Below are 25,360 nucleotides of genomic sequence, written 5' to 3' on the forward strand. Positions count from 1 at the left end.
AATTCCAGAGTAGAAGTTTTGTTGCTGCCCCTCCTTCTGTCCCAGAATATTGAAAACTCCATTATTCCATGGTCACTGTACCCCAAGCAGCCTCTGACCACCACATCTCCCAGCAGCCCTGCTCTGTCTGTGAACAGCAGGGGACACAGCTTTCCTTGGCACTGGGAGTGTGCCCAAAATTCCCTAAAATCAAAACTCCTCAGCACCAATGCAGCATTGAGAAGCAGCATTCTTGATGTGGCCGGATGTTCGGGGGGACAGCTCCTCTGAGTGGTGTGAAAATGGGAGGAGAGGGAAGAGTTTGTGCCCGGGTGACTGCCATTTGTACAAATGAAAGGCCACGAGAAAACTGTTTCTTGTGGAGAACTCTCCATGGCATGACAAGAGAAAACTCCTCTCCCTGCACAGACTGATGAAAAGACTATTGTATAGTTGGCACTGCTTTAACATCCCAGGTTTTGTGTCTGCCATGTCACTTGGGAAAGTGAAAAGTTGGATCTGGAGGGAGGAAAGGTTTCTGGAGGTTTTATTCTTGTTTCTTATTCTTGTAGACCTAACCATAAAGTATTTTTATTCCTTTTAAGTTTTAAGCCTGTTTTGCTCTTCTCCTAATCCCTATCTCACAGCAAGAAAGAAGGAAGTACTCTGGTGATTTTAGCTGGAGCTAAAACCCACCACACTCAGCCACTCCTGACAGGACTTGTGCTCCAGACCCCTCAGCAGCCTTGTTGCCCTTCTCTGGACACGCTCCAGCCCCTCCATGGCCTTCCTCAATTGGGGGCCCAGCACTGGACACAGCACTCGAGGTGTGGCCTCAGCAGTGCCCAGCACAGGGGAAGAATCCCTGCCCTGCTCCTGCTGGCCACACCATTCCTAATCCAGGCCAGGGGCCATTGGCCTTCTTGGCCACCTGGGCACACTGCTGCCTCATGTCCAGCCTGCTGTCCATCAGTGCCCCAGCTCCCTTTCTGCCTGGCCGCTGTCCAGCCACTCTGGCCCCAGCCTGGAGCACTGCAGGCCTTGTTGTGGCCAAAGTGCAGGAGCCGGCACTTGGTCTTGTTCAACCTCACCTTGTTGGCTTTGGGCCCTGCATCCAGCCTGTCCAGCTCCCTGTGCAGAGCCCTCCTGCCCTCCAGCACATCCACACTCCCAGCCAGCTTGGTGTCAGAATGGTTCCATGAGGCCCTGCAGTGTCACAATGGTCTCCACAGTTCCATGACACTCCGTGGAGTCACAGTGGATCCTTGGTGCTTTGGGCCCTGCAGAGTCACAGTGGATCCTTGGTGCTTTGGGCCCCAATTGGATGATGATTTTGTGAACCCTGCCTTTTACCCTCCCCAGGATATCTCTGATTAGCTGATGCTTTGGACCCTCCCTTTGAACCACCTCCCTATTTCAGATGTTGCACGCTCGCATTTTCTGTCTTTTGCCCCCAACATTCCCCAGAGCAATAAATCCTCTATTATCCCATGCAAAAGACCTCCCTCTTGTCCTTGTCTCCTCAGAGCACAGATTGACAGCCAAAAGCCGTAGAGTGAGTACTCTAGTCACAGCTGGGCTCATCCTGCTCCTGGGGTGTGACCCACTCCTGTGCAGGCCCCAGTGACAGAGCCAGATCAGCTCCCGTGAGATGTGATATATTCTCCTTCACAGAAGCAGCAACGTTAAGCTCTAATTCAGCTTTCATCTCTCTTCTTTTCTTTCTGCAGGACCTAACGACATCCTTAAACATTTCCTGAGTTGCCTGTCCCTCTGTCCAAAGGTGATGCACCCTCATCTTGTTCCTGAGTTCCTGCAAAAGCTCCCTGCCCAGCCAGGCCAGGCATTTTCCTCACTAGCTCACTCTGGTGTTGGAGTCTGGGATACAGAGTGTGTGCCCTTGTTTCTAATACTTAGTTCTAGGATTCAAAGAAACACTGAATTTCATATGACATGAAATTCATGAGCATGTTTTCATGGTGATACATGAAAACAAATGTTAAAGCTAGATAGAAAAGTATAAGTGTGTAGATTAGAAAGTTTCTTAACTCACTGGGTGAAAAAGTAGTTTAGAGAACAGGAGACAAGATGGAAGATTTAGGGTATTGTCTCTTGTCCTTCTCCTTGCTTCTTTATGTTCTTCTCTTAAGGGTTTTTGGGTAGTAGTAAGTGATTGGGTAAAAAATGCCGCAGTGCAGCACACAGGTGTTGGGTCTTTGGGTCGCTAAGAAAACTAAATAATTTAGTTGGCATCTGTTAATTGGGTAAATGGACATATAAAAGACCTGAAGAGGATCTTTGTTAGCCATTTTACCCCTTTTCTATCATAGTGCACATAGCTCCTTGTACCTTGTAATGCTGATAAAAGAATGAACAACTGAGACCGAACAAGAGAAAACTGCCTCTCTCTCCTCAATCTTCAGTTGAAAGGGAAAAAGAACCTAATCTAAAAGTCCCTAACGAGACACCCAACAGCAAGGGTTCTCTCAGCTGCAGATGACGATCGATGAGGACCTGCAGAGGATTGAAAGATCCATCTTTCTTCTAGAGAAGTCACTGTCCTCACTCTCTGAGGTTGTCTTACAAAATAGATGTGGGCTAGATCTTCTGCTAATGCAGCAAGGAGGCCTCTGTGCCGCCCTGAAAGAAGAGTGTTGCTTTTATGCTGATCACACCGGAGCGGTCAGAGATTCTATGGCTGAACTGAGGGAAAGATTAGCCCAGAGAAAGAGAGATAGAGAGGCCCAACAAGGGTGGTTCGAATCGCTGTTTAACCAGTCTCCGTGGCTGACCAGCCTGGTGTCCACTCTGATCGGGCCAATCGTAATGATCTTACTGGTGCTAAACTTTGGACCATGTTTTAAATATGCTTGTGTCTTTTGTCAAGAGCCGACTAGAGAGGGTCAACATCCTGTTTGTAGAAAGACAGCAGATGCTCCAAGAATGCACTTGGTCACCTCCTGTGCCTTATTGTTTGTTAATGAAACACTGCGGTGTCGATTTAATAAGTATTTAACCTTTTTACTTAAGTATAGTGCACCTTATATTTTTACTCAAGTCTATTATGTCTACTTTTAAAACTTTTCATAATATAGATAAATTAGATAAAATTATTAAAAACAGATAATGTTAGAACTTACAAGACTAATACAACTCATATTCTAGCAAATTTAGTTAAGCATAAGGAGGGGGGGAAATGTGGTCAGCTAGGGCCCGGCGGTCGGAAGATATCGGGATGTAACGGAAAGATGGAGTCACCCCCCTCCTCCATAGTTTATGGTAATGACCCCCGTAATTAGCCAATAGCACCTAGCTGTGATGAAAGCAGATGGGAGTGACACTGTGAACCTAGGTTATAAAGTGTCAAATTCTCCAGCAATAAATGCCATTTTTGCCATCCATCACATTGGTGTTGGGTGCAAATGGACCGAGTGACCTGGGATTGGTCACCGTGCCATTCCTGAACCAAAGATAGAGCAATCTCTCTTTCCTGGAAGGTGTTCAGCTTTTAACAAACTAGTTTTGCTGAAGATGAGCCCAGGCAGTGCTGAGTTAGAGCATTTGATCAAACTCCCAGAGTATCCTCACATCTGTTTGGACACAATTTCTCTTTGTATTTTCATTGTGAATGCTTTCTCCTGCCCCGCTGCCTCCTGCTCGGAGTTGTACGCGCAGCAGAGTCCCAGAGTTTTCTCAGCAGGCCTGTGCAGCAAGTTCTGAGCCAACGTGTGGCTCTGCTGCCATCCCAAAGCTGCGCTTTCCTTGCCCAGCCTGAGCGCAAGTGGGGCATGTGCTGGGCGTGGCTGGAGATTTTCATCACCAAAATCCTCCAGGGCCATGGCATTTCCATCTGCCCATTGCTTTGGAGAGCACAAATCACAAACCACCCATCTCAGCTGATAAATGTCATTGCTTGCAGAGTGCTGCAGCCGCACAGCTGAGCTACAAATACACATGAATCCATTTCAGTTGAAAAATGTCATTTATTACAAATTGCTACACCTGTCCTGACAATACACAACTATCAAAATCTCCATTAAGTTTAAGAAAAGTCATTTATTAGCACAACAGTGCCATGTAAAAATATACAAATACCAACTTCAGTTAGCAAAAACTTCACTTATTGCTAATCTCTACAAGTCACTATAGACAAAGATCAATGAGGGGTTTAACAACTTAATTTATTACAGATTATTATAAGCTTAAAACCCATATAGAAATACAAAAATATCAGTGTCTCCCTCTAAATAACCCCGTACTTAGAATTCGATCAATAGAATTATACAACTATGCCACTTCATACATGTTTAAATAGAACTAAATACCTCTAGATATACATATAGAACAATCTACAGATGGAAATACAGATTAACTATTAAATATTTCATACAATATATATACATATAGATATATAATCAGAGGGATCCCAGCCGCCCAATCTTCAAAGCCTCTCCCTCAGTCTTTTCCTCCCATGCAGAGCAGCTCTCCTGGACAGGGACAGCAGATGGGACATCTGGGAGGCAAAGGGAACAGCGAGTCAGTGCTGGGACCTTTCCCTTGGCAGCAGCTGCACTTCCAGCAGGGAAGCGAAAATCTCCGAGCCTCCCCAGGAGGGTTTGCAAGAACAAGCAGGCCGAGCGGGCCAGCGTGTGGCGAGCGCAGGCGCGGCGGGACTGTCCCGCATCTGCCGGCAGCCCGGCACAGCTCCCGGGCCCTGCCGGCACAGCTGCCTTGCCCAAGGACAGCCCCTGTGCCGGCCGGGGCAGCAGCGCTGAGCAGCCCCAGCACGGGCAGGGGCCGCTCCTGCCCGGCCGGGCAGCGCCCACGGCCAAAGCCCACGCCACCCTCAGCCCTGCCCGGCCTCACCAGCCCTGGGGCCTCACCCAGGCTCTCGCGTGGCCCCAGCACATCCCTGCTCACTGCTCTTGCTCCAGGCCTTCAGCTTCTCCCTGCTGGCTCCTCTCAGTGTCTGCCTGTCCTCAAGCTCTTCAGGACAGCTGCGGTGGCAAAAGTGGAGGCTCTGGAATCGGTTGCAAGGCCTGGCAGAGCTGCAGTCCCTGAGCTGTGTGTGCTCCCTCCTGGCCCCCTCCATCCCCTCAGCCCCGCCGTCCTCTCGGCAAAGCCCCAGCCCCCTCTTCAGTTTCTTGGGCCTCTCCCAGGCCTCTCCCCCCGCTCAGTCCCTTCTGAGCCGTTGTGTCCCCTCAGAGCCGGCACAGCCCTCAGCCCGTGCCTCTGTCACCTCCGTGCCACCATGGCCCTCTGCTCCCCCACAGCCCTCAGTGCCCCTCACACCTCAAGGTTTGCAAGGTCCCTTCAGCATCAGCGCCTCCTCAGCCCCCTCAGTCTCAGCGTCCTTCAGCAGCTCCTCACAGGACAGTGCCTGGGGCCAGCGGCAGCTCCCACCGCTCCAGGGACAGCCAGGGCTGCAACTGCTGCTCCGCCTGGCCCGGCCCCAGCTCGGACCCAGCACAGGGGGACACAAGGGGCACAGCGGGAAAAACAAGAGATGAAAAAGGCAGCCAAGGGGGAAAGAGGCAAAAATGCAGCCTAGGCCTACACAGCTCCATCTGTGGACCTCTACATCCATAGAGCTCTAACTAAAGAACTATGCACATTTAGAAATGGAACTGTGTGCACATAGAAATGTTATTCTCTACATATAGAAATGCAAATTTGAAAATCTATAAATCTAACTGTATACATACAAATAAAATCCTATCACATCCATAACTAACTAAACATACAAACTCTACAGATGGATAAATAGAAACACCTATAAATACAACTCTATCAATCTATACTTCTAAACTATATGAATAAAGAAATAAAGATAAAAAATCTCTAACTAGATCTATAAACAGAGGGATGCCACCTGCCCGATGGTCACAGGCTCTCCCTGTGATCCTTCTTCCCACGCAGGGCAGCCCTTCTGGCCAGGTAGATCACATGGATATCTGGCAAGGAAAGGCAACTCTCAGTCAATGCTGGCCTCCGTGTAGCATTCCCTTTGCAAGTAAACTGTCCTGCTAGCAAAGGCTGTCAAAGATGGCCTGAAAGGCACACTCTCACTTGAGAATCTGAATCCTGCTCTTTAAAGGGAACAGGGATCCTTCCAAGCTTTCCAGTCTTGTGAAGTTTTGAAGTACGCCAATCAATTCACAACCCTCCCAGTGCAAATGGCACCCCCGAGAGCTTGAAACACAGACAGTGCCAGCTGCCACAAAGAAGCCCAGCCTTGTTCTTTCTCTGGGCTGACGCAGAGACGTCAGTCCTCACTGCAGTGGCTGAAGCTGAAGGCTGCTGTGAGCTGGGAACCAATTGGGACACGCAGCTTGGTGACACAACTGCCACCAGCTCAGGTTTCTTGCCGGCTCTCTTGCCACAGCAGAGGACTCGGTGTCAGAGCCTCTGGAAAAGCATGGAGGGGCAGGGCTCAGGGAGCCTGTGCCAGTGCAGGATTGGAACTAAAGGCACCAGGAAGCACCAACCCTGCTGCAGACAAGAACTCAACTCTTCTGATCTCTCTTCCTGTCAGAGGCAGGCTCAGAGCAGCTGTCTCCCATCTCTCTAAACCACGCTGGGCTCACTCCTTACCAAGCTCCTCGGGCTCCTGGCAAACGTTCACACAGCTCCCACAAGCAGGCAAAGCTCCCTCTGCTGCAGCCTTGTTCAGAGCCTCCCCTCCCGAAGAGCCACGGGCAACACTAGGATTGACCTGAAAAGAAAAACAGAAAGAAGGAAACGCAAAGATCAACCAATAGATTCTGCAGGGATACAATCAGAGCCTGCCAGATTTCCTTCTGTGCACCAACAAATTGCTTTTGAAAACTGGTATATACGCGGGAGTTTGCAGAAGACAAAGGCTCATCACGCTTGGCAAGAAGATATGGGCAGTTCCAAAAAATCCCCCTCCCCACCTCCAGTCTGCCCTTCCTCAAGAATAAATCTACCCATGCAATGGCTCTGCATATTAAATGAAAGAAGAGAAATTCTTTGGCAAAGTTGTAGAATAAGATGCAAAAAGGCCTGTGCCAATGCAGAAACTGAACACCCCAGGCCAGTCTGGGAAGAGACAAGACTTAAGAAAGAAGGAATTCCAAAGTCCAAGAGGGAATCTGTCAAACACAAGGACTAATGGGCCCTGGTTGAACTGCTCTTCAACACAGGAGGAGCCCCTGGGCTTCAAGGAGTCCTTAACCATTTCATGGCCAGCACCAACCTTGTCCTTCTCACCAATCACACAAGTCATGGCGCCTCAAAACCAAGACATCTGCCCCCTGAAGACTCCACGGCTCACACACTTAATCCCTTCTTTTTAACAAGGAGCTCTGGGCCCCAGAGGCCTTCAACAGTCCATAACACTGACTTCTCCAACACGCTCCAAGAGCTGTCAAGGCTGACAAGGCTGTTGAGCGTGGGGATGACACTCAAGCCATGGAGTGGGCGCTAAGGATGGAGTCCTGCTAGCTCCTGGCACAGGGATGTGCTCTTGCCACCACAGCCCTAAGCACAACAGTCTCATGCAGGCTGCAGCTTTGCAGGGACTGTCTGGCAACACACATCTCTTCTTTCCACAAGGTGACTGAGCTCTGGAACATGGAGAGCAAGACTGGCCAGTTTGCCCAGCTGAGCATTTCCCAGCTGGAAACTGGACTGCAGGCACCAGGTTCCTGAGAGGGCAAGACAGCTACAGCTCCAGCCCATCCCCACACACAGCTCTGGCAATGCCTACACGCACAGCAGGGCTCACACAGCAGCAGCAGCAGCTGCAGGAGCAGCTGCAGCCCAGCCCTTGCTTTGCCTTGGCCTTCCAGCCCAAGAGAGGCAGAGCCCACATCTGCTGCTGGCACCTCTTGCATGCCCTTCCCACTCTGCCTTCAGTGGCAATTCTCCAAACGCTCTTCTCTCCCATCAAACAAAGCCTGTTAGAACCCACCAAGCTTCCACTTCCTCCCCACAAATGCCCCTGCACCAGGGATTCTTCCCAGAAAAAGGAGCATCCAAACCTGGCAAACACCTCTCATCCTCACTTAAGGGCTATCCCCCCTTTTCATTCTCTCTTCCTTAGCAAATCTTGCTTGACCAAGCAAATCCTTCCATGTCCATTCCCAGCTGAATTCAAGAAGCCTTTGCTTCTCAGCCATGCAACAACATTCAGAAGCTCTCAGTCCAGCCCCTCTCATCCCTGTGCAATGGAGTTACCTTAGCAGAGGGAGACCTTTCAGGCACAGATGGTGAAAGCATCTCCTCCAGTGTCTCCAGAACAAGGTCCAGATCCAGCGGTGGCAATTCCTCTTCCCCAGGAGTACTCCATACCCAGCTTGGGGCTCTCCATGCTGCATAACCAGCACTGCCAGCTGGAGCACTGGGGACTGAAGTGCCTGGGGCAGCTGGAAGAATCCAAAAACATGGGTGAGGCTCCAAAATGAGGCTTTGGGACGCAGAGCTTTGTTGCTGCCTTGGATCAAACATCACAGGAAGCACACAGCAACCTCAACTCCAGAAAGGTATTAAAAACTTCCCAGGGAATTGGAAGAGTGAGCTCTTCCCCTTCAAAACTATTATCCTAATCAACGTGTACATAGATTAAAGTATGGCTTGGGAAACTGATCTAGACATACACATAGAAATAATCATCTTTAATCATCTTCCCAGCAGCTTTGGCATTTGGCTGCTTGAGTTTCTCATCACAAGAGACCACAGAAAGTGCATTCACCCAGGAAGAGGCCAGAGGTGCAGACACACATGCTAAACTTCAACTGCGAGTTTATTCCAAGAAGCAGCCATGGAGGTGAGGCCATGGTCTGCAGCTGCAACTGTTCTGGGGACTCCCAGCGTGCACTGAAATTTTATAGCATTATTTGCGGGAGAGACTGTTGGAAATGGAAAATCTGCAGCCTTAGAAAAAGCCTGGATTGATGGAGTGATGAAAGTACACAGACATCAGGTAGAGTAATTCTAAACCTATGTTCTTACAGTTACAAGTAAGAATATGCCTAGAGTAAGTAAGAAATTCTATTAAGTAAAATAGTTGGAGGTATCAAGTGTAATAGTGTGATTTATAAAGTAAGTTAGAGATCTAGGAACTATAACAGAAGTGTGTGTGAATACGTGACCTGTGAGCTTGTTGGTTAAAAGACAGACGCAGGGTGGCAAAATCAAGTAAAGGTGATAAGAGCTTAATAAGTGAAAACAAACTTGGTGCCAACTGTCTACTGGACTAAAAAGTTATATATTGCCATGTGGAGAAGAAACTCGTAACTTCCTGAGCTGTGGTTGACTTGTTGCCTGTAAATCTCACGCCTCGGGACTGATCTCTTATTGGGCTACTTAAGCAATAAATCATCTCAAAGCACGGTGGTGCCATCCCTTGTATTTCATCTCAACAAAAGACAATCTGTAAACTCTGCAATATCCCGTCAGAGTCCTAGTTTGGCTTCATCCAAAGAAAAATGGGAGTTCACCTGACACCGACCAGTTGTGCAGAAATGTTCTTTGCCTCGCCCTTTGCCCTCTACACAGAGGCTGCCTGGAAAATGGCCAGAACATCCTCCAAATCTGCAGCAAGGATGGGAAAAGCTGCTTTTTGAGATTGTTTTGATATTCATGATCCTGCTTCCTAGTACCCTTGACACCTGACTGTCACAATCAAATGTACGCATGACAGAGCACCGCGGCAAAATACTTCAGTCACTTTTTGTGATCTTTCTGAAAAGCCAGGGGAGAGACACATTCCGTACCTGATGGGATGTTGGCTGGCAAGTGCTGCTCTGGAGAAGTGCAGCTGCTGCCCTCTGGAGAGGCCGCAGAAGTGCTTTGATGGTGCGCAGGAAATGCTGGAGTCATGAGCTCTGGCTGGGATTGGAATCTGTGTGTGCCTGGCTGGCCTGATGAAACCCCAAGTCCAGATGTAGCAAACACTTTCTTGGCACGTGCTGGGGAAGCTTCACGCCCTTGAGGATCTGGACTTGTCCTGGAAGGGCCTGGAGGCAGCTCTGAAACCTCAGGTGAGGCAGCACTGCGCTTCTGGCACCAAGGAGCTGAGCAGCAGGGAGGGAAGAAGAAAGGAAGCAAAGGGAAGGCTGGGTCACTCCTGCTCCTCAGCTGTGTCTCCCTTGGCAGCAACTGTACTTCTCCCAAGGGAGACAGAAGCTCCCATCCTCCCAAGCAGGGCGAGAAGGAGAAAATTCCCCACATGTTCTGAAGCTTTGCAACAACCAATTCCTTGTCTACTCAGCTCTCCCGTACTTATTCATCTGTCTGGGAAAAGTGTCCCACTGCCATTCCTCGGCAGGAGGCAACTGCCAGAAAGCCAGCTGCCAGCTCTTCTCCCTTCTGCTCCAAAGGCACACAAAAACTTTAGAATCACAGCCTTCCCTATCTCCCCAGCAGCTTTTAGATTTGGCTGCTTGAGTTTCTCATCACAGAAGGCCACAGAACGTGCATTCACCCAAGAAGAGCCCGCATCTTCAGGCACACACTGAGAAATTCAACTGGGAGTTTATTCGAAAAGCAACCTTGTAGGTGAGGCCATGTTCTGCAGCTGCAGCTGTTCTGAGGCACACAGAGCTCATTTCAATGGCACGGCCCGATTTGCAGGCCAGTCAGTCTGAAACATCTGCAATATCCTATCACTGTCCAAGTTGGACTTCATTCCAAGAAACAGGGGAGTTCACCTAACACTGAACACTTGTCTGGCGGGCAATATTTTTCGCCTTGCCCTTGCACCACAGCAGACAGGCTGTCTGGAAAATGCCCACAACAACCTCCACATCTGCTGGAAGTACAGGAAGAGCAGAGAATACTTTGGCATTCACAGTCCCACTTCCTAGTACACTTTCTCCGTGATTCTCACTTGAGATCTAGCCATGACAGAGGACTCAAGGAAAACACTTGAAAGGCTCAGTTGCCAGGACCTATTGGAAAAGGAAGGGTAGAAACTCTTTCCCTACCTGATGGATGGCGGGCTGGGCTGTGCTGCTGAGAAGATGAGCAGCTGTTGCTCTGTCCAAGGGCCCTGCAAGCAGCTTCAGGGTTGACTGGAGTGAGGCGAACCATGAGCTCAGGATGGCGTTTCAGGTCCAGGCGAACCAGTGGAACCGTGAGCTTGCGGAGATTAAATCTCTGGATGAGCTCTCTTGATGGTTCCACTGGTGAAGACCCAACAAGTCCAGAGGTGGCACAGACTTTCTTGGCAGGTGCTGGGGAAGCCTCACTCTCCTGAGCACCTGCACTTCTCCTGCAAGGGCCTGGAGGCAGCTCTGAATCCTCAGGTGTGGCAGCATCGCGCTTCTGGAGCAAGGGAGCTGTGCAGCAGGGAGGGAAGAAGAAAGGAAGAAAAAGGGAAGGCTGGGTCACTCCTGCTCCTCAGCTGTGTTTCCCTTGGCAGCAAGTGTGCTTTTGTCAGGGAAGACAAAAGCTCACCTCCTCCCAAAACAGGGTGAGAAAGAAAAATATCACCACATGTCTTGGGGGGTTTGATGCCTATAGAACTTAAGTCAAACTTACAAGCTGCTTCTATAGGTTGACTTATAAGATATCAATAGAACCTGACAGATCTGTATCACCAGATATCAATAGAACCTGAATCATAACTTCATGGATCTATTTAACCTGATATAGACGTCTTTCTATGCATTGTGGTGGCTAGTATATGGTTAACTGGTTGCTCAGTGCTGGAGAGACAGGAAAAAAAAAATGAAAATCTCACCAGGTGGTCAGTTTCAGAGAGAGGTAAGTATAGTACTAATGAAAACTTAGCAAATGCCAAGCCAATAAGCTACAAAATAAGGTAATTAGACCGGTTAGGACCAGACAGACCAAGGAACACCATAGCTATGCATGCTCTGAAGACAAAGTTGAAAGTTCAGATGCAAAGACGACTTTGGAAGCCTTCATTAAAGACCCCCAACGACCCCCAAATTGGGGAGGCGTGAGCACAGTGTAAAAGAACTATCTATAGCCATGAGATTATACTATGTAAATTAATTCCAGAGTGTATAATGTGTATACTAGTTCCATATGTTATAATGACATAGTAACACCAAGCAATAATTTCTAAATATATACCACAGCAATTGACAAAGGTGGATGAATGAGGAGGAGAAATCCTCCTCACCTCCAGCACTGAAATAAACAACTCTACACACACGGGTGTATGGGATTTAATTCACTTTGCAACAAGCAGCTCCCTGTCTACTGAGCTCTCCCCTGTCCGTTCAAGCCTTGGCAGGAGGCAGCTGCCAGAAACCCAAGTGCCAGCTCTTCTCCCCTCTGCTCCAAATGGGACAGGAGGCTCCCTCTCCCGCTGGGGCTGAGCACGCCCAAGCCCTCGGCTCAGCCGCACTCCCGGAGAGCTCCCCGAGCGTCCCAGGGCCGCGCAATGAGCAGCGCCAGCCACGGCACAGGGCCGGGCCGGCTGCCGGCCGAGCGGGCCAGCGTGTGGCGAGCGCAGGCGCGGCGGGACTGTCCCGCAGCCCCCGGCAGCCCGGCACAGCTCCCGGGCCCTGCCGGCACAGCTGCCTTGCCCAAGGACAGCCCCTGTGCCGGCCGGGGCAGCAGCGCTGAGCAGCCCCAGCACGGGCAGGGGCCGCTCCTGCCCGGCCGGGCAGCGCCCACGGCCAAAGCCCACGCCACCCTCCGCGCCCGCAGCTCCCACCCCGTCTCACCGGCTCTGGGCGGCTGCCCGCTGGGGAAGGCGGGCAGCGACCGCTCCGTGGGGAGCCGCTGGAGGCGGCTGGGCTGGCGGCTCCGCACCTCCAGCCCCGCCGCCAGTCTCTGCCTGTTGGCCCTGGTCAGGCGTTTGATGCGGAGCAGGAGCTCGGGGCGGTCGCGGCGGAAGTTCGGGTTCATAAAGTGCAGCAGAGCCCCGGCATCGCCCGGCACAGCTGAGCCAAGCCATGCCGGCACCTTTTGGAAGCCGTAGAGGTTGAGCTGGCGCACGAAACTGCCAAAGTGCGTGGCTTTGAAGGAGTCCGGGGCCGCCCCCGCCCCCTGGCCGCCCCCTCCGTGGGCGCCGGCCGGGCTGAGCAGCTCCCGCTCGAAGAGGAAGCGGTCGATGAGCAAGCCCTGGGCCTGGCTGTCCCAGCGCACGGAGCGGACGCGGGGGCTGTTCACCAGGCGCCACAGCTTGGCGGGGAAGGTGCTGGCATTGAGTCCGGCGGGCAGCGGCAGCTCCGCCATGGCACCGATCTGTCTCCGACTGGCGCCGCAACGGCCGCGGCGCAACGGCCTGAGGGGGGCGCTGCGTTCGGCCCCGCGCGCGCCCGGCGCGGCCCCGGCGCGGGCCGGACTCGGTGAGGACGAGCGGGGTTTGAGGGGAGATAAGGCCAGGTAAGAGGAGGTGAAAAATGCATGTGGGAAACGAGAAATTACATAGGAATTACACTAATTGACAAAGATTGTTACTGTAATAAATGGAATTGATTTTTGCTAACTAAATTGCACCTGTTATTCAATTTATTTTTAGAAACAATTGTCAGGAAAATTAATCCACAAACGCCAGAGGTTTATGTCCAAAAAGGAGACAGAGGAGTCCTTTTTTCTTTATTTGAATAAATATTTGACCCAATGACCCAACACCTGTGCGCTGCACTGCGGCATTTTTTACCCAATCACTTACTACTACCCAAAAACCCCTCGGAGAAGAACATGAAGAAGAAAGGAGAAGGACAAGAGACAACACCCTAAATCCCCCATCTTGTCTCCTGTTCTCTAAACTACTTTTTCACCCAGTGATTTAAGAAACTTTCTAATCTACACACTTACACTTTTCCTATCTAACTTTAACATTTGTTTTCATGTATCACCATGAAAACATGCCCATGAATTTCATGTCATATGAAATTCAGTGTTTCTTTGACTCCTAGAACTAAGTATTAGAAACAAGGGCACACACTCTGTATCTCAGACTCCAACATCTGCCCCTCTCTTTTTTAAAAAAAAACAATAAAAAAAATAAACCCAAATCTTTTTTTGGATTACTTTTCAAGAAGGGTTATTTTTCTTTCACTCATGCTTTAACAAATGAGGCTTTACAATATTAATTTTCCCACTCTTTCACTTGAAACCCAAAGTCCATTGCTCTTGCATGTGGGATCCAAGCTGTTCAGCTGTCAGCTGTGTCTTGATACAGTTCACATCTGCGTGCTCGCTCTTCTGCTCTTTGGGCTGTCTGCTTGTCTCTGCAGCTGAGGAGTTTCCATGTTCTTCGCTAGGAAGTTACTTCTGCTTTGAACCTGTGAATACACAAACATAGACTTTCCTCCAAATTATTAATTGAAATGAATTTTTAATCTTGCGTCTGAACTTTTGACTGGAACCAAAGAATTCTCTCTCAGCTTTGCTTGAGTCCTGTTAGAACAATACCTGATAATTGATGGAATTGGCTTTGTAACAGACTTGTTTAAAAAGGACTGTTCATGAAATTTGTAATAGATATAAGATCTTTACGCTTTTTCTAAAAATTTAAGATATATAAGGTTTTTATACTTCTGAGGCATAGCCTTGGTTCGCCCCCCCTTTTTTTTTTTGTTTTGTAATTAAGCAAGATATTTGCGGTTTTTTTGTTATGACAATGAAAAACCATCAAATTAAAACACTTGCACATGTATACACATAAGAAATAACACTTTTACAGAAATCAAAAACTTATTAAGAAGATGCATAATTAATATCATGCGATATTAAACTTATCTGAATAATTTGTAATACGAATTGCTGAATATACTAAATATATACTCTCATCCCAGAGTCTGCCACAGCTGATAAATCAATGGAAGATTGGAAAATCATGTCTTGATAACAGTTTTCCAAGCTCACTGTAAAATCCAGCTGCTATATTAATTCATTAATTGCCAAGTCAAATTGACCTGAATATTGTTTTGATGCAGAAAACTTCTGGGTTTATTGGTAAATTCTTTATCCAGCTAATGTGAGGGCTTGGCCAGAGCCTTAGGCCTCATCTGGAAAGATGTCTCTTAAGTAATTTTCAAAGCAAGGGGTTTAAGAATAGCAGCCATAAGATGCTTAAAACACTGCAAACTTTTAAAAGGCATTTGTATAAAACAAAATCATGATCATATGTCTTAGGTAACTGACTAATTAAACTATTCAGCAGTTAATTTAATCTGAAGTTTCTTTCATAACACTTAACTTTCAACCATGACACTCTTAGCGTTCAGGATCACACATAACCACAGATTGATTATATGAAGGTTCTTTATTGAAGAGCTCTGGGTGTCAGGGGTACACATACCCAAATCTGACCCGATTTGGTTTGGAGTTGAACATGTTTTATACTCTATCATTATACAACTTACATATTAATTATTAAACTTATATTGTTCTATTGGATGCATTGTTTTTACCCAAGCATGGATTTCTTGTGATCCCCCCTAACATTGTTCCTCATGTTCTTTAGACAATAATTATATCTAATCACATCTAACAATTGTAATATTTATCATATACTGACTACACAGGTGCAGTTTGACCTGATCTTTAGCAAGCACAAGGCCTAACATTTCTCAGGGCCTACTTTTCCCAGGGCTTTCCAAACCTAACTTTCTTTCTAAGTCTCCAACTTTTCTAAGATTTTAGAACCTTTTACTATCATTCCACCCTTTGAAAGCATTTTCACTTCACTATAAGTGCAAATGTTTTAACTTGATAGAGTCCTTTGTTTCTGAGTTTATACTTGGTGTTCTTCGAATCCTTGATTGATGTAAACGCTGTCCTGGATGTTGTCACGAACTGGAGAACCAGAGGATGGAGGGTGTGGGTCTCGTGTCAGTGCCTTTATTATTTTCTGGTTCCAGGATGTTTTCTTCTGTATTTCTCCTTTTAAAATGCTGTAAACTAACCAAATTGCTAAAAATACAATTAGTAAGATTATCACACTCTCAATGATAGATTTAATCCATGAACGCACATTCTACCCTAACCCTTTGAAGATTTTGCCTAATCAACTTGTAGTCAAATCCTTTTGCTCTTCCTGTGCTCCATGCTCTGTTTGTTGCAACTGATTGATGTCATATTCTACATCTTCAGTTACATTTGGGATGTGGATGCAGCAATGATCAATCCATCCCCTTAAAAAAAACCACACACTCCATGTTCTTTCAGGAGTAGCAAATCTAAGGCCAATCGATTTTGTAAAGTCATTTTTGTGGTGGCTTGTAATTGTACATTTAGTTCTTTAAATCTTTCCCAGGTGACTTTTGCTAGTCTATTTACCTGACCTGTTTCTCTATTCTGATAATTTGCTATAGGACCGAGCAAAGACTCTAGGGCCCACCTAAATCTCACTTCACTAGATGGTTCTTGCTAAGTGTCATCTTGATTCTATTCCTATCTTAATCCTTCCTAGCTGTGCCTGTGTCTAGCCACTGAGTTGATTTTGCCATTGTTAGCATCCGTACCGAGATTATTTTTTGCTTTAGCAATTTTACCAATGCCTGTGCACCCCAGGGACATTTGTTCTGTTTAATTTGTAGAACTTCTCTCATTATCAAGTGGGTTAACACTATGTGTCTTTATGCAGTTACATACCACTCTTCTGAAATCTTTTGTGCATTTAGCAAATGTCCCAGTTTCTCATCTTCTATTGAATATTTTTGTTTTGGAGGCAAATTAAATTGAGATACATTAGTCTTTAAAGGTATCAATGCCATTGTTGTTTGCACTTCTCGAGCAATCTGTCGGGCTGTCCAGTCTGCTTTTTGATTTCCCTTTACTCAATTCTAGTGTTCTGGTTAAGGCAACCAGTTCTGCCCTCTGGGCAGATGTATTTGGTGATAATGCTTTTGCCTCCACTATTGTACTGACTGTTGTTACCGCATATCCAGTGTATCTGGTCCTGTTCTCCACCAAGCTGCTTCCATATGTGAATAGCTCTCACTCTGCTTGCTCCAGTGGGATGTCTTTCAGGTCTTCTCTTGCTGAATAGCTGTACTCTATTACTTCTACACAGCCATGCTCTAATGGGCCTTCTTCAGTTGTGGTACCTAGGAACAAAGCTGGATTCAAGAGGTTAGTTGTCTTTAGTGTGACATCATCCTGCTCCGTCAGGATTACCTGGAATTTCATCCTCCTGCTTGGAGATAGCCAATGGCTCCCCTTTTGTTCTAAAACAGTGCTCACCATGTGTGGCACATAGACATCTATGTGTCTACCCATCGTGAGTTTCCTAGTTTCTTGTGTCAGCATCACGGTGGCTGCAACTGCCCACAGGCACGAAGGCCATCCAGCACTCACGTGGTCAAGTTGTTTGGAGAAGCAGCCAACCGGCCTTTTCCAGCTTCCCAAACGCTGAGTTAGTACTCCCAGAGCTAGGTGTGATCTTTCGTGCACAAACAGGTGAAAATCTTTGGATAGATCAGGATTACGATTGATAGATCAATCCTAATGCTGGAGCTGTTGTCAATGCCTCCTTCAGTTTGAGGAAGGTCTCCTTCTGTGGTTTGCCCCAGGTAAACGGCTGTGTCTTGTGGGCTTCATTCAGGGGTTTTGCAGTTAGTCCATAGTCCATGATCCACAGGCAGCACCATCCGCACATCCCGAGGAAGACTCGCAGCTCATGCAGGTTCTGGGGTTCTGGAATAGCACAAATAGCTTGAATATGATCAGTACCCAGCTTTCATTGCCCTTGTGAGATTTCACATCTCAGGTAAATCACAGTCTGCTGGGCAATTTGTGCTTTCCCTTTAGACACCTTATATCCTCTCATTCCCAGCTGATTTAAAATTTCAATTGTTACCTTTCTGCAGGTTGTCTTTTCCTCTGTAGCTATCAGTATATCATCAACATACTGTCACAGCAGGTATTGCTCCCTCGGAACTTGCCCATTCTCGGTCCAAATCTCCAGCTCTTTAACCAGCTGGCTTCCAAATAGGGTTGGACTGTTCTTGTATCCTTGTGGGAGTCGTGTCCAGGTGAGCTGGGTTTTCCTTCCATTTTCTGGATTTTCCCTCTCAAAGGCAAACAGTTTCCTACTTTCTTTGTCAAGGGGTATGCAGAAAAAGGTATCTTTTAAATCAATTACAGTAAACCATTTCTATTTCTCTTTCACAGATGTCAACAATGTGTAAGGATTAGCTACCACTGGGTAAATATCTTTAGTTATTCCATTTACTTCTCTCAAACCCTGTACTAGTCCATACTCACCATTTGGTTTCTTTACTGGAAATACTATTTCCAGTGTATTAAATTCTGATTCACATTATTCTAGAATTTGGTACTTCAAAAATTTACCAATAATCTTTACTATTCTTTGCCATGCTTCTGTCTTAATGAGATACTCTTTAACCTGCACAACTTTTGCTCCTTCTTTTAATTCTACATGTACTGGTTGTGCCAATTTAGATTTTCCTGGTATGTCTGTTTCCCATACAGAGGGAATTACTGCATCCTCTACTTCTCAAGGGATGATAAGGACTAGTTTTTCTTTTATCATTAAAAGTTGTCCTGCCTTTGATTCAGGTATTTTCATTAAAAGTTCCCTGTTCTCAAAAGTTATGACTGCATTAAGTTTTGCTCATAAATCTCGTCCTACAAAGTGGAATTGGACACTCAGGCACATATAAAAATTCATGTGTTAAATCTTTGTTTCCAAATCACAAATCCAGGGGTTGCAGGAATGGTCGATTCTCCTCCTTTCCTGTGGCTCCAACTCTTGCTGTTTTGTCTCCAATTTCTCCTTTTAGATCATTTAGCACAGAATATGTAGCCCCTTTATCCACCAGAAATTTTACTTCTTTATCTCCCAATTGTATAGTTACTAAAGGTTCCTGTATTGGTTTTTGGTTCCGATTCTAGTCAGCTGCTGTACTCCCCCAGCACCATTAATTTCAAAGTGTCTTGATTCTGGTTGAACTGATTGCCCTGGTTAAACCGATTCAGGCATTCATTTTTCCAGTGCCCCTCTTGTCTACAATAAGCACATTGATTTAACCCTAATCTTGGCAAAACCAATCTCCCTTGTCCTCTGCCAAGTCGCCCCTCCCCAGTCCACGACCACCTCTGCTGCGTCCTCTGAAACCTGGATTCTCTCTTCTTTGGATCACTGCCAAAAGATTTTGCTGCTGTTTTTTTACTAGCTTCTTTTTCCCTCTTATTGTGTACTTTCCAAGCCACTTCAAGTAATTTATTCAAATTTCTTAATTCCTCTTCTTCTAATTTCTGCAATTTTCTCCTAATATCATTTTGCGACTGCCCAAGAAAAGTGAATGCAAGCTGAACTTTCTCTTGTTCTGTTTCTAATTGAAGATCTGTATCCTTTCTCGCTGCCTCCTTAAGCCTTTCCAAAAATGCAGCAGGGGATTCTTTCTTTTCCTGTCTTACCTCATACAATTTAGACCAATTCATAGCCTTAGGTACAGCATTCCCAACCCCTATCTGGAGCCACTCTTGATATCTCTTCAGCCTCCGCATGTCCCCAAAGGCATTGGGATCCCACCCTGGATCCCTGGTCAGAAAGTTCTCATCTAAAGTCCCTGTCACCACCCCAGTTCTGAGATCTTCTCTCACCTTCTCCTTGGCTGCTCTAAGCACCATCTCTTTCTCAGCAGAGTCCATTCAATTATCCAATATTACTTGTATATCTTCCCAATCTGCATTCTGAGTTTTCATAATCATTTTTACCACCCCTGCTACTTTATCAGGATTTTCTCTAGAAGTTCCAGCTGACTGTTTCCAAATTATCAAGTCTGCAGGGGAGAAAGGCACTTTTACAAACACCAGCCCCTCTACTCCTACTCCTTGTCTCAAGGGGGCAATCACAGTCCGCCTTTGTCTGCCCAAATCTTTTCCCATTCTACCCAGAACCGGAGCAAGCTGTGACCGAGTCTGATGGGACACCGGTGTCACTGATTTATTATCATCACCCCCACTACTGCTATCCTCCTCCCCAGCATTTTTCACATTTCCTTGTATCACGGTTAGATCTTGATCATCTCCTGGAGAAGAAGGATCAGGTGAAGGTGGTAGAGGAGGATAAAGAGGGAAAGGTGAAGTAGGATTAGGCGAGATAGGGTTGGGTGAAATAGGATTGGGTGAAGTGGGGGCAGATGAAACAGAATCGGGTTCTTTTGATTCTGCTGAAACCACTTGAAAATCAACATCCATCTCTTCCCCTGATGCAAATATTCTTTTAATGCCAGGTGCTCTAAACAACTTTTTGTCCTTTTACACAAACCTCACATTTATCACTCACACGTGCTTTAACTGCCATCAATCCACATTCAGCCTGCCATTCTGGCTTGTCTCGCAAATAGAAAAACAAATCAACATATGGAACTTCATCGCACTTTCCCTCTCGCTTACAGAACAACATCAACTGTAAAATGGTGTTATACTGCAAAGATCCATTTCTTGGCCACTTTTCCCCACTGTCCGGGTCATATCCTGGCCACCATGTATTACAATAATCAATCAACTTCATGTAAATCTTGCCCAAAGTTTCCCTGTTTCCAATGTGCCAATAAGCACCCCAAAGGAGAAGTACGTGCTATAGGGGCATTGCCACCTCAAATCCCTTTAAGCTTCTCCATGTTACAGTTACAATACACCACACACCACTGATGCCGAACCTGCAACGCTTTCGCACTTGTCTGACAGACGGCGCCTGGGCAATGCCAGGAATTCCTCCAGCCCAACCCTGCGGAGATTTCGCTGCGTCTTATCGGCAGGCACCAGAGCAGACCGAAAAGCACCTCACCTCTCTCAGAGGGACGTTGTGAGCAGAGGAGACGCTCACGGCCGGATGGGCTCCCCGAGAATCCCTCGGTGCCGGCTGGAGCGTGATCGGGTCATGAACTCGCTCAGCAGCACTCACAGGGTCCCATCTGGGTCACCAAAATGTCAGCGTTCAGGAACACACATAATCACAGATTGATTATATGCAGATGCTTTATTGAAGTGTGTGGGAACTAGGGGTATCAGCAACCCAAATCTAGCTCCATCATCTTTGTCCAAAGTGCACATATTTATACAATTTCAGCTGTAGCAGTAATCACTATAACAACTTTATCAATATTGCTTCATTAATATTGCTTCATTACCTTGATCGATATTGCTTCATGAAGAGTTAGCACATCCTTGTACGAACATGTACGAATCTTATCCCTGGGTGGGTATCTTGGAGACCCCAAGCACCAGTTCCTGTTACCGTAAACATTCCAGCTTGCTAGACCATCCCTAATACCAAACTTTCTTGTGGCCTAATTCTACATGATTTTCAGAAACATTATTCAGAAACATTTAACCCCATAGTAACAGAAGGACCAAGGATCCACTGTGACACTGCAGGGCCCAAAGAACCAAGGATCCACTGTGACTCCACGGAGTGTCATGGAACCGTGGAGACCATTGTGACACTGCAGGGCCTCATGGAACCATTCTGACACCAAGCTGGCTGGGAGTGTGGATGTGCTGGAGGGCAGCAGGGCTCTGCAGAGGGAGCTGGACAGGCTGGATGCAGGGCCCAAAGCCAACAAGGTGAGGTTGAACAAGACCAAGTGCCGGCTCCTGCACTTTGGCCACAACAAGGCCTGCAGTGCTCCAGGCTGGGGACAGAGTGGCTGGACAGCGGCCAGGCAGAAACGGAGCTGGGCCACTGATGGACAGCAGGCTGGACATGAGGCAGCAGTGTGCCCAGGTGGCCAAGAAGGCCAATGGCCCCTGGCCTGGATCAGGAATGGTGTGGCCAGCAGGAGCAGGGCAGGGATTCTTCCCCTGCGCTGGGCACTGCTGAGGCCACACCTCGAGTGCTGTGTCCAGTCCTGGGCCCCCAATTGAGGAAGGCCATGGAGGGGCTGGAGCGTGTCCAGAGAAGGGCAACAAGGCTGCTGAGGGGTCTGGAGCACAAGTGCTGTCAGGAGTGGCTGAGAGTGATGGGTTTTAGCTCAAGCTAAAATCACTAGATTACTTCCTTCTTTCTTGCTGTGAGATATGGAATAGGAGAAGGGCAAATCAGGCTTAAAATTGAATAGGAATAAAGACACTTTATGAACAGGACTACAAGAATAAGAAACAAGAACAAAACCTCCAGAAACTTTTCCTCCCCCCTGTTGTGGTTTTAAAGCAGTAACTAAAAAATTACTAGAAGACTTACTTAATTTTTTGCTGTGGATATGGCTTAGAGGAAGAGCAAAACTGGCTTAAAACCTAAAAAGGACTAAAGAAAGTTTATTAACAAAACGACAAGAATAAGAACACTAGAATAAACTTCCAGAAAACCCTTTTTATCCCCTACTACCCACCATTCCCTTGTTCACATGACAACATAGAGACAAAAAACTTTGGAACTTTGGTGTTCAAAACAGTCCCAATTCCTGCTAGAGTCTTTTCATCAGTCTTTGTAGAGAAACAGAAGTCTTCTTCTGCTAATCTATGCAGTTTTCCACAAGAAAGCTATTTCTGTTATAGTTTTCTATTTTTCTGATGCCAGCTGCCTGGAAATCTGTCATCAGTTCACTCCTCCCATTTCACATCACTCTGAGGTGTGTATGGGTCAATGAGTCTAGGGATGTCATTTTTAAGGATGAGTTATTCAACGGCAAAAGTTCTCTTCATCTGTTTCTGTGAGCTTCCCTGGAAAGCAGTTTTCTCATTGGCTCTTAAGGCCTCAAATCTTCAGCTATTACTTTATCTCACTCTGTTCCAGTACCTCACTGTATCACAATTACTCCACCTTTTGCTCAAAATCCAAACTTTGAACACTCCATTCCTCTCTATATACTCTGTCACGAATTAAAGGAGTTTGTTTCAAGACTCTATTGGCCATCTCCATAGCTTTAACAGAAAAATATTTCAGCTTATAAATCATCTCCTTATTCTCTACCTTTTCTGAAGCTTCTTTTCTTTACTGTCTCTGATAGTTTATAAAGTCTCTTTACATGTTGATTACTCTCTTTTTCTCTCTCTGGATAAAAGGATTAATCTGAAAGTCTCATCTGGGTAAAGAAAGGGTTAAAATCTTGCCCAGGCTTTTGTAGATGGTTCTGTGATCTCTGCCGGAGCAGCGGCGGGAGCTGTCTGCGATGGAAGATTCTTCATGGCTGTTCTGGAGAGTGTGGTCCCTGTCTCAGCCTGCCGCAGGTCAAGAGCTTTTTCCTTTCTTTACTCGGCAGTCTCTGGTGAATTTTGTCATGGCAAGAACTGCAGCCGAGCCAGGGAGCGGCCTGGCCCGGCCAGAGCCTGGGGCAAGCCCCGCAGGCCCCATCTCCCGGCCGGGAGCCGCGGCAGGCCCAGCCCAGCCCCTGCCCGGCCGCATGGGCTGGGCCGGGGACAGGAGCCAGCTGGAGCTCTGTTACCTTTCACAGCCAGGAAACAAAGAGAACAAGAGAGCTCTGACTTTGCATCTTAAGGAGGTGCTCACAGGTTGACTTAAATTTTTAATGGTCAAACCTGCTGTCAATTCTTCGAAATGACCGATAATTGGTCAGGAGAAAAGACTCCCATCAGCCACCAGCAGCTTCAACTTCCTTAGCTCCCAAAACCACCTTAAAGGTAAAGCCACCCCATGACAAAATAACAATCACTATTGTTTTTTGTGCAACTTATAGAAAACCAAAACTGCAGAGATTATAACAAACAATAGAACCTACAGTGAAATCAAGGGTTTCACAGACTGCATTCACTGCTATCCACAAGTAGGTGTTCATCAGCGTTCTGTCACAGCTGTTTCAGTTGTAGTCATCTTCATCTCTCCAGGAAAATAACTATGCAGTTTAAACAAATGTCTTCAATAAAACATGAAGCAATTTAAATTTTAAACTTGTTAAAAATTAATTATGATAAAAATAAGTAACAAAACAATGTCAAAAAATACCAAAATTATAACTTAAGCTAAAAACACTCAAATTTAAACATAGTGAAATTTAACTTTGATTAATCTTACTAACACTTAATCTATATTAGATGAAAATATGACTTAATCTTACTCCGTTATTATAAAAAAAAAAAAGACAACTAAAAGTTTGGTATACATTTCTTTGAACACAATATAACAGGAACATTGATTCACTATAGAGATTATAGGGATGCAACAAATTTATCACCATTCTATGTTATCTGGTTTTGAGAATAACCCATAATAACTGCAGATGTTCTTAAAAACATCCATTTGTAACAAAAATTTGCTTGGTACATGCTTAAATTTGTTACGATTTTTAGAGTACAGTTTTACTAGAAAAAAAATACAACACTACAGATTTGGCAAGTTGCTATTCAGCTTTTGTTGTACTTTTCAGAAACATTAAGTCTAACTTTTTAACTAAAATCCAAAATCTAAATTGGTATATATGCTGTTATACATGTTTGTTTTTTTAATAACAAAAAGACTCACATTAAAATTTCTTTATTAAAATTGTCAAAAAACCAAGCAAATGGGTAATATATGGTTAACATAACTTTGAGATTACTGAAGCTGTATTGAACTAAATCCACAATACACTTATTCAAATGAAAGGTTAAAAATGAAAGAAACCTGTCATTCAATCCTTTTTCTGTAGGGTTAATCATATGATCTTTCAACTCAAATCTTGCAGAAATTAACTGTAACTACAGTAATAATACTTGATCACTCTACATCATACAATATTACATTATCAGCAGATGTATAGAGAAGATAACATTTTCAAAACTTTCATGTATTGGGAATACTGAAACAGAAGAAAAATATTTTAAATTTTTTGGGATGCATAAATATCATAATTTTCTATGTTATTCTGTAAAAACAAAACTAGCAGATATCATTAGAAATACAACATCCATATATATTCTATTCTGCAACATTTTTAAACTTTTTGATCCACTTTTGAAGGCACTTCATTAGGGGCTTCTTTCTGAAGCTTAACTGACTGCAATCATTTGCAGATTAGCCAGTAATGCATCTTACAATGCTTTTGATTTTTGCCTCTCGGCTATTTTTCTGAAGCCATTCCAGAGATGCTGGACTTTGTATTGCCCTGTCCCGTAACCCCGAGCCCATGTCTGTGGGAGGATTTGTAGAGTGAAAGAACTGTGCATGAGCAGGGCTGTGCTCCAAAGGCTCTTGGCTTTGTGTGGTATCCAGTGAAACCATCTGCTGCGGTGGAGCTGTTGTTTTTCCCAGCTGTTGTTGCTGTGCTGCAGCTGTATTGCAAAGCCAATTCAATTTGAAAAGCGGCGCTGCAGCGCCTGGGGGCGGTGCCGCAGGCGGGGTCTGGAGCTGCGGCGGTGGTTGCGTCACTGCTGACGTCACTTTGACTGACAGCTGTGGCTGCAGGCCCAGCCCTGGCAGGCGGGGCGCAGGGGCCGCCGTGCCCGTGGAGGTCCCGGACCGCTCTGGGTCGGGCCGAACCCTCCCGAACCCTCCCGGGGGGGACAGGGCTGTCCCCTC

The 25,360-nt window shown here is 46.3% G+C and overlaps 1 protein-coding gene and 1 long non-coding RNA gene across 2 annotated transcripts in view; one reads left to right on the forward strand and one right to left on the reverse strand.

Moving 5' to 3' along the window:
- LOC147649106 (uncharacterized) overlaps positions 1-25,360 on the forward strand; it is a 66,476-nt gene that overhangs the window by 33,058 nt on the left and 8,058 nt on the right. The gene's annotated exons all lie outside the window — the stretch shown is intronic.
- On the reverse strand, positions 3,943-13,232 carry LOC147649108 (uncharacterized). The gene is made up of 8 exons (XM_086865006.1): positions 12,648-13,232; positions 10,932-11,285; positions 9,720-10,019; positions 8,182-8,369; positions 6,574-6,694; positions 5,272-5,933; positions 4,863-4,976; positions 3,943-4,492 (listed from the first exon to the last, which is right to left on the reverse strand). The coding sequence occupies exons 1-6, from the start codon at positions 13,159-13,161 to the stop codon at positions 5,863-5,865; spliced, it is 1,548 nt and encodes a 515-aa protein (XP_086721132.1). The 5' UTR covers positions 13,162-13,232; the 3' UTR covers positions 3,943-4,492; positions 4,863-4,976; positions 5,272-5,862.

Source organism: Cyanistes caeruleus, chromosome 28 (assembly GCF_971803275.1).
Source record: "Cyanistes caeruleus chromosome 28, bCyaCae1.hap1.1, whole genome shotgun sequence".
In the NCBI taxonomy this organism is placed as follows: domain Eukaryota; kingdom Metazoa; phylum Chordata; class Aves; order Passeriformes; family Paridae; genus Cyanistes; species Cyanistes caeruleus.

Bases quoted from the DNA above. Each gene is read 5' to 3' on its own strand.
- LOC147649108 (XM_086865006.1), bottom strand. From the start codon at position 13,161: ATGGCGGAGCTGCCGCTGCCCGCCGGACTCAATGCCAGCACCTTCCCC. The intron at 6,695-8,181 runs GTAACTCCATTG...TTTTCTTTTCAG, and splicing joins AAAGGTCTCCCTCTGCTAAG to GTCAATCCTAGTGTTGCCCG. The intron at 5,934-6,573 runs GTAAGGAGTGAG...TTTCCTTGCCAG, and splicing joins CCAGGAGCCCGAGGAGCTTG to ATATCCATGTGATCTACCTG.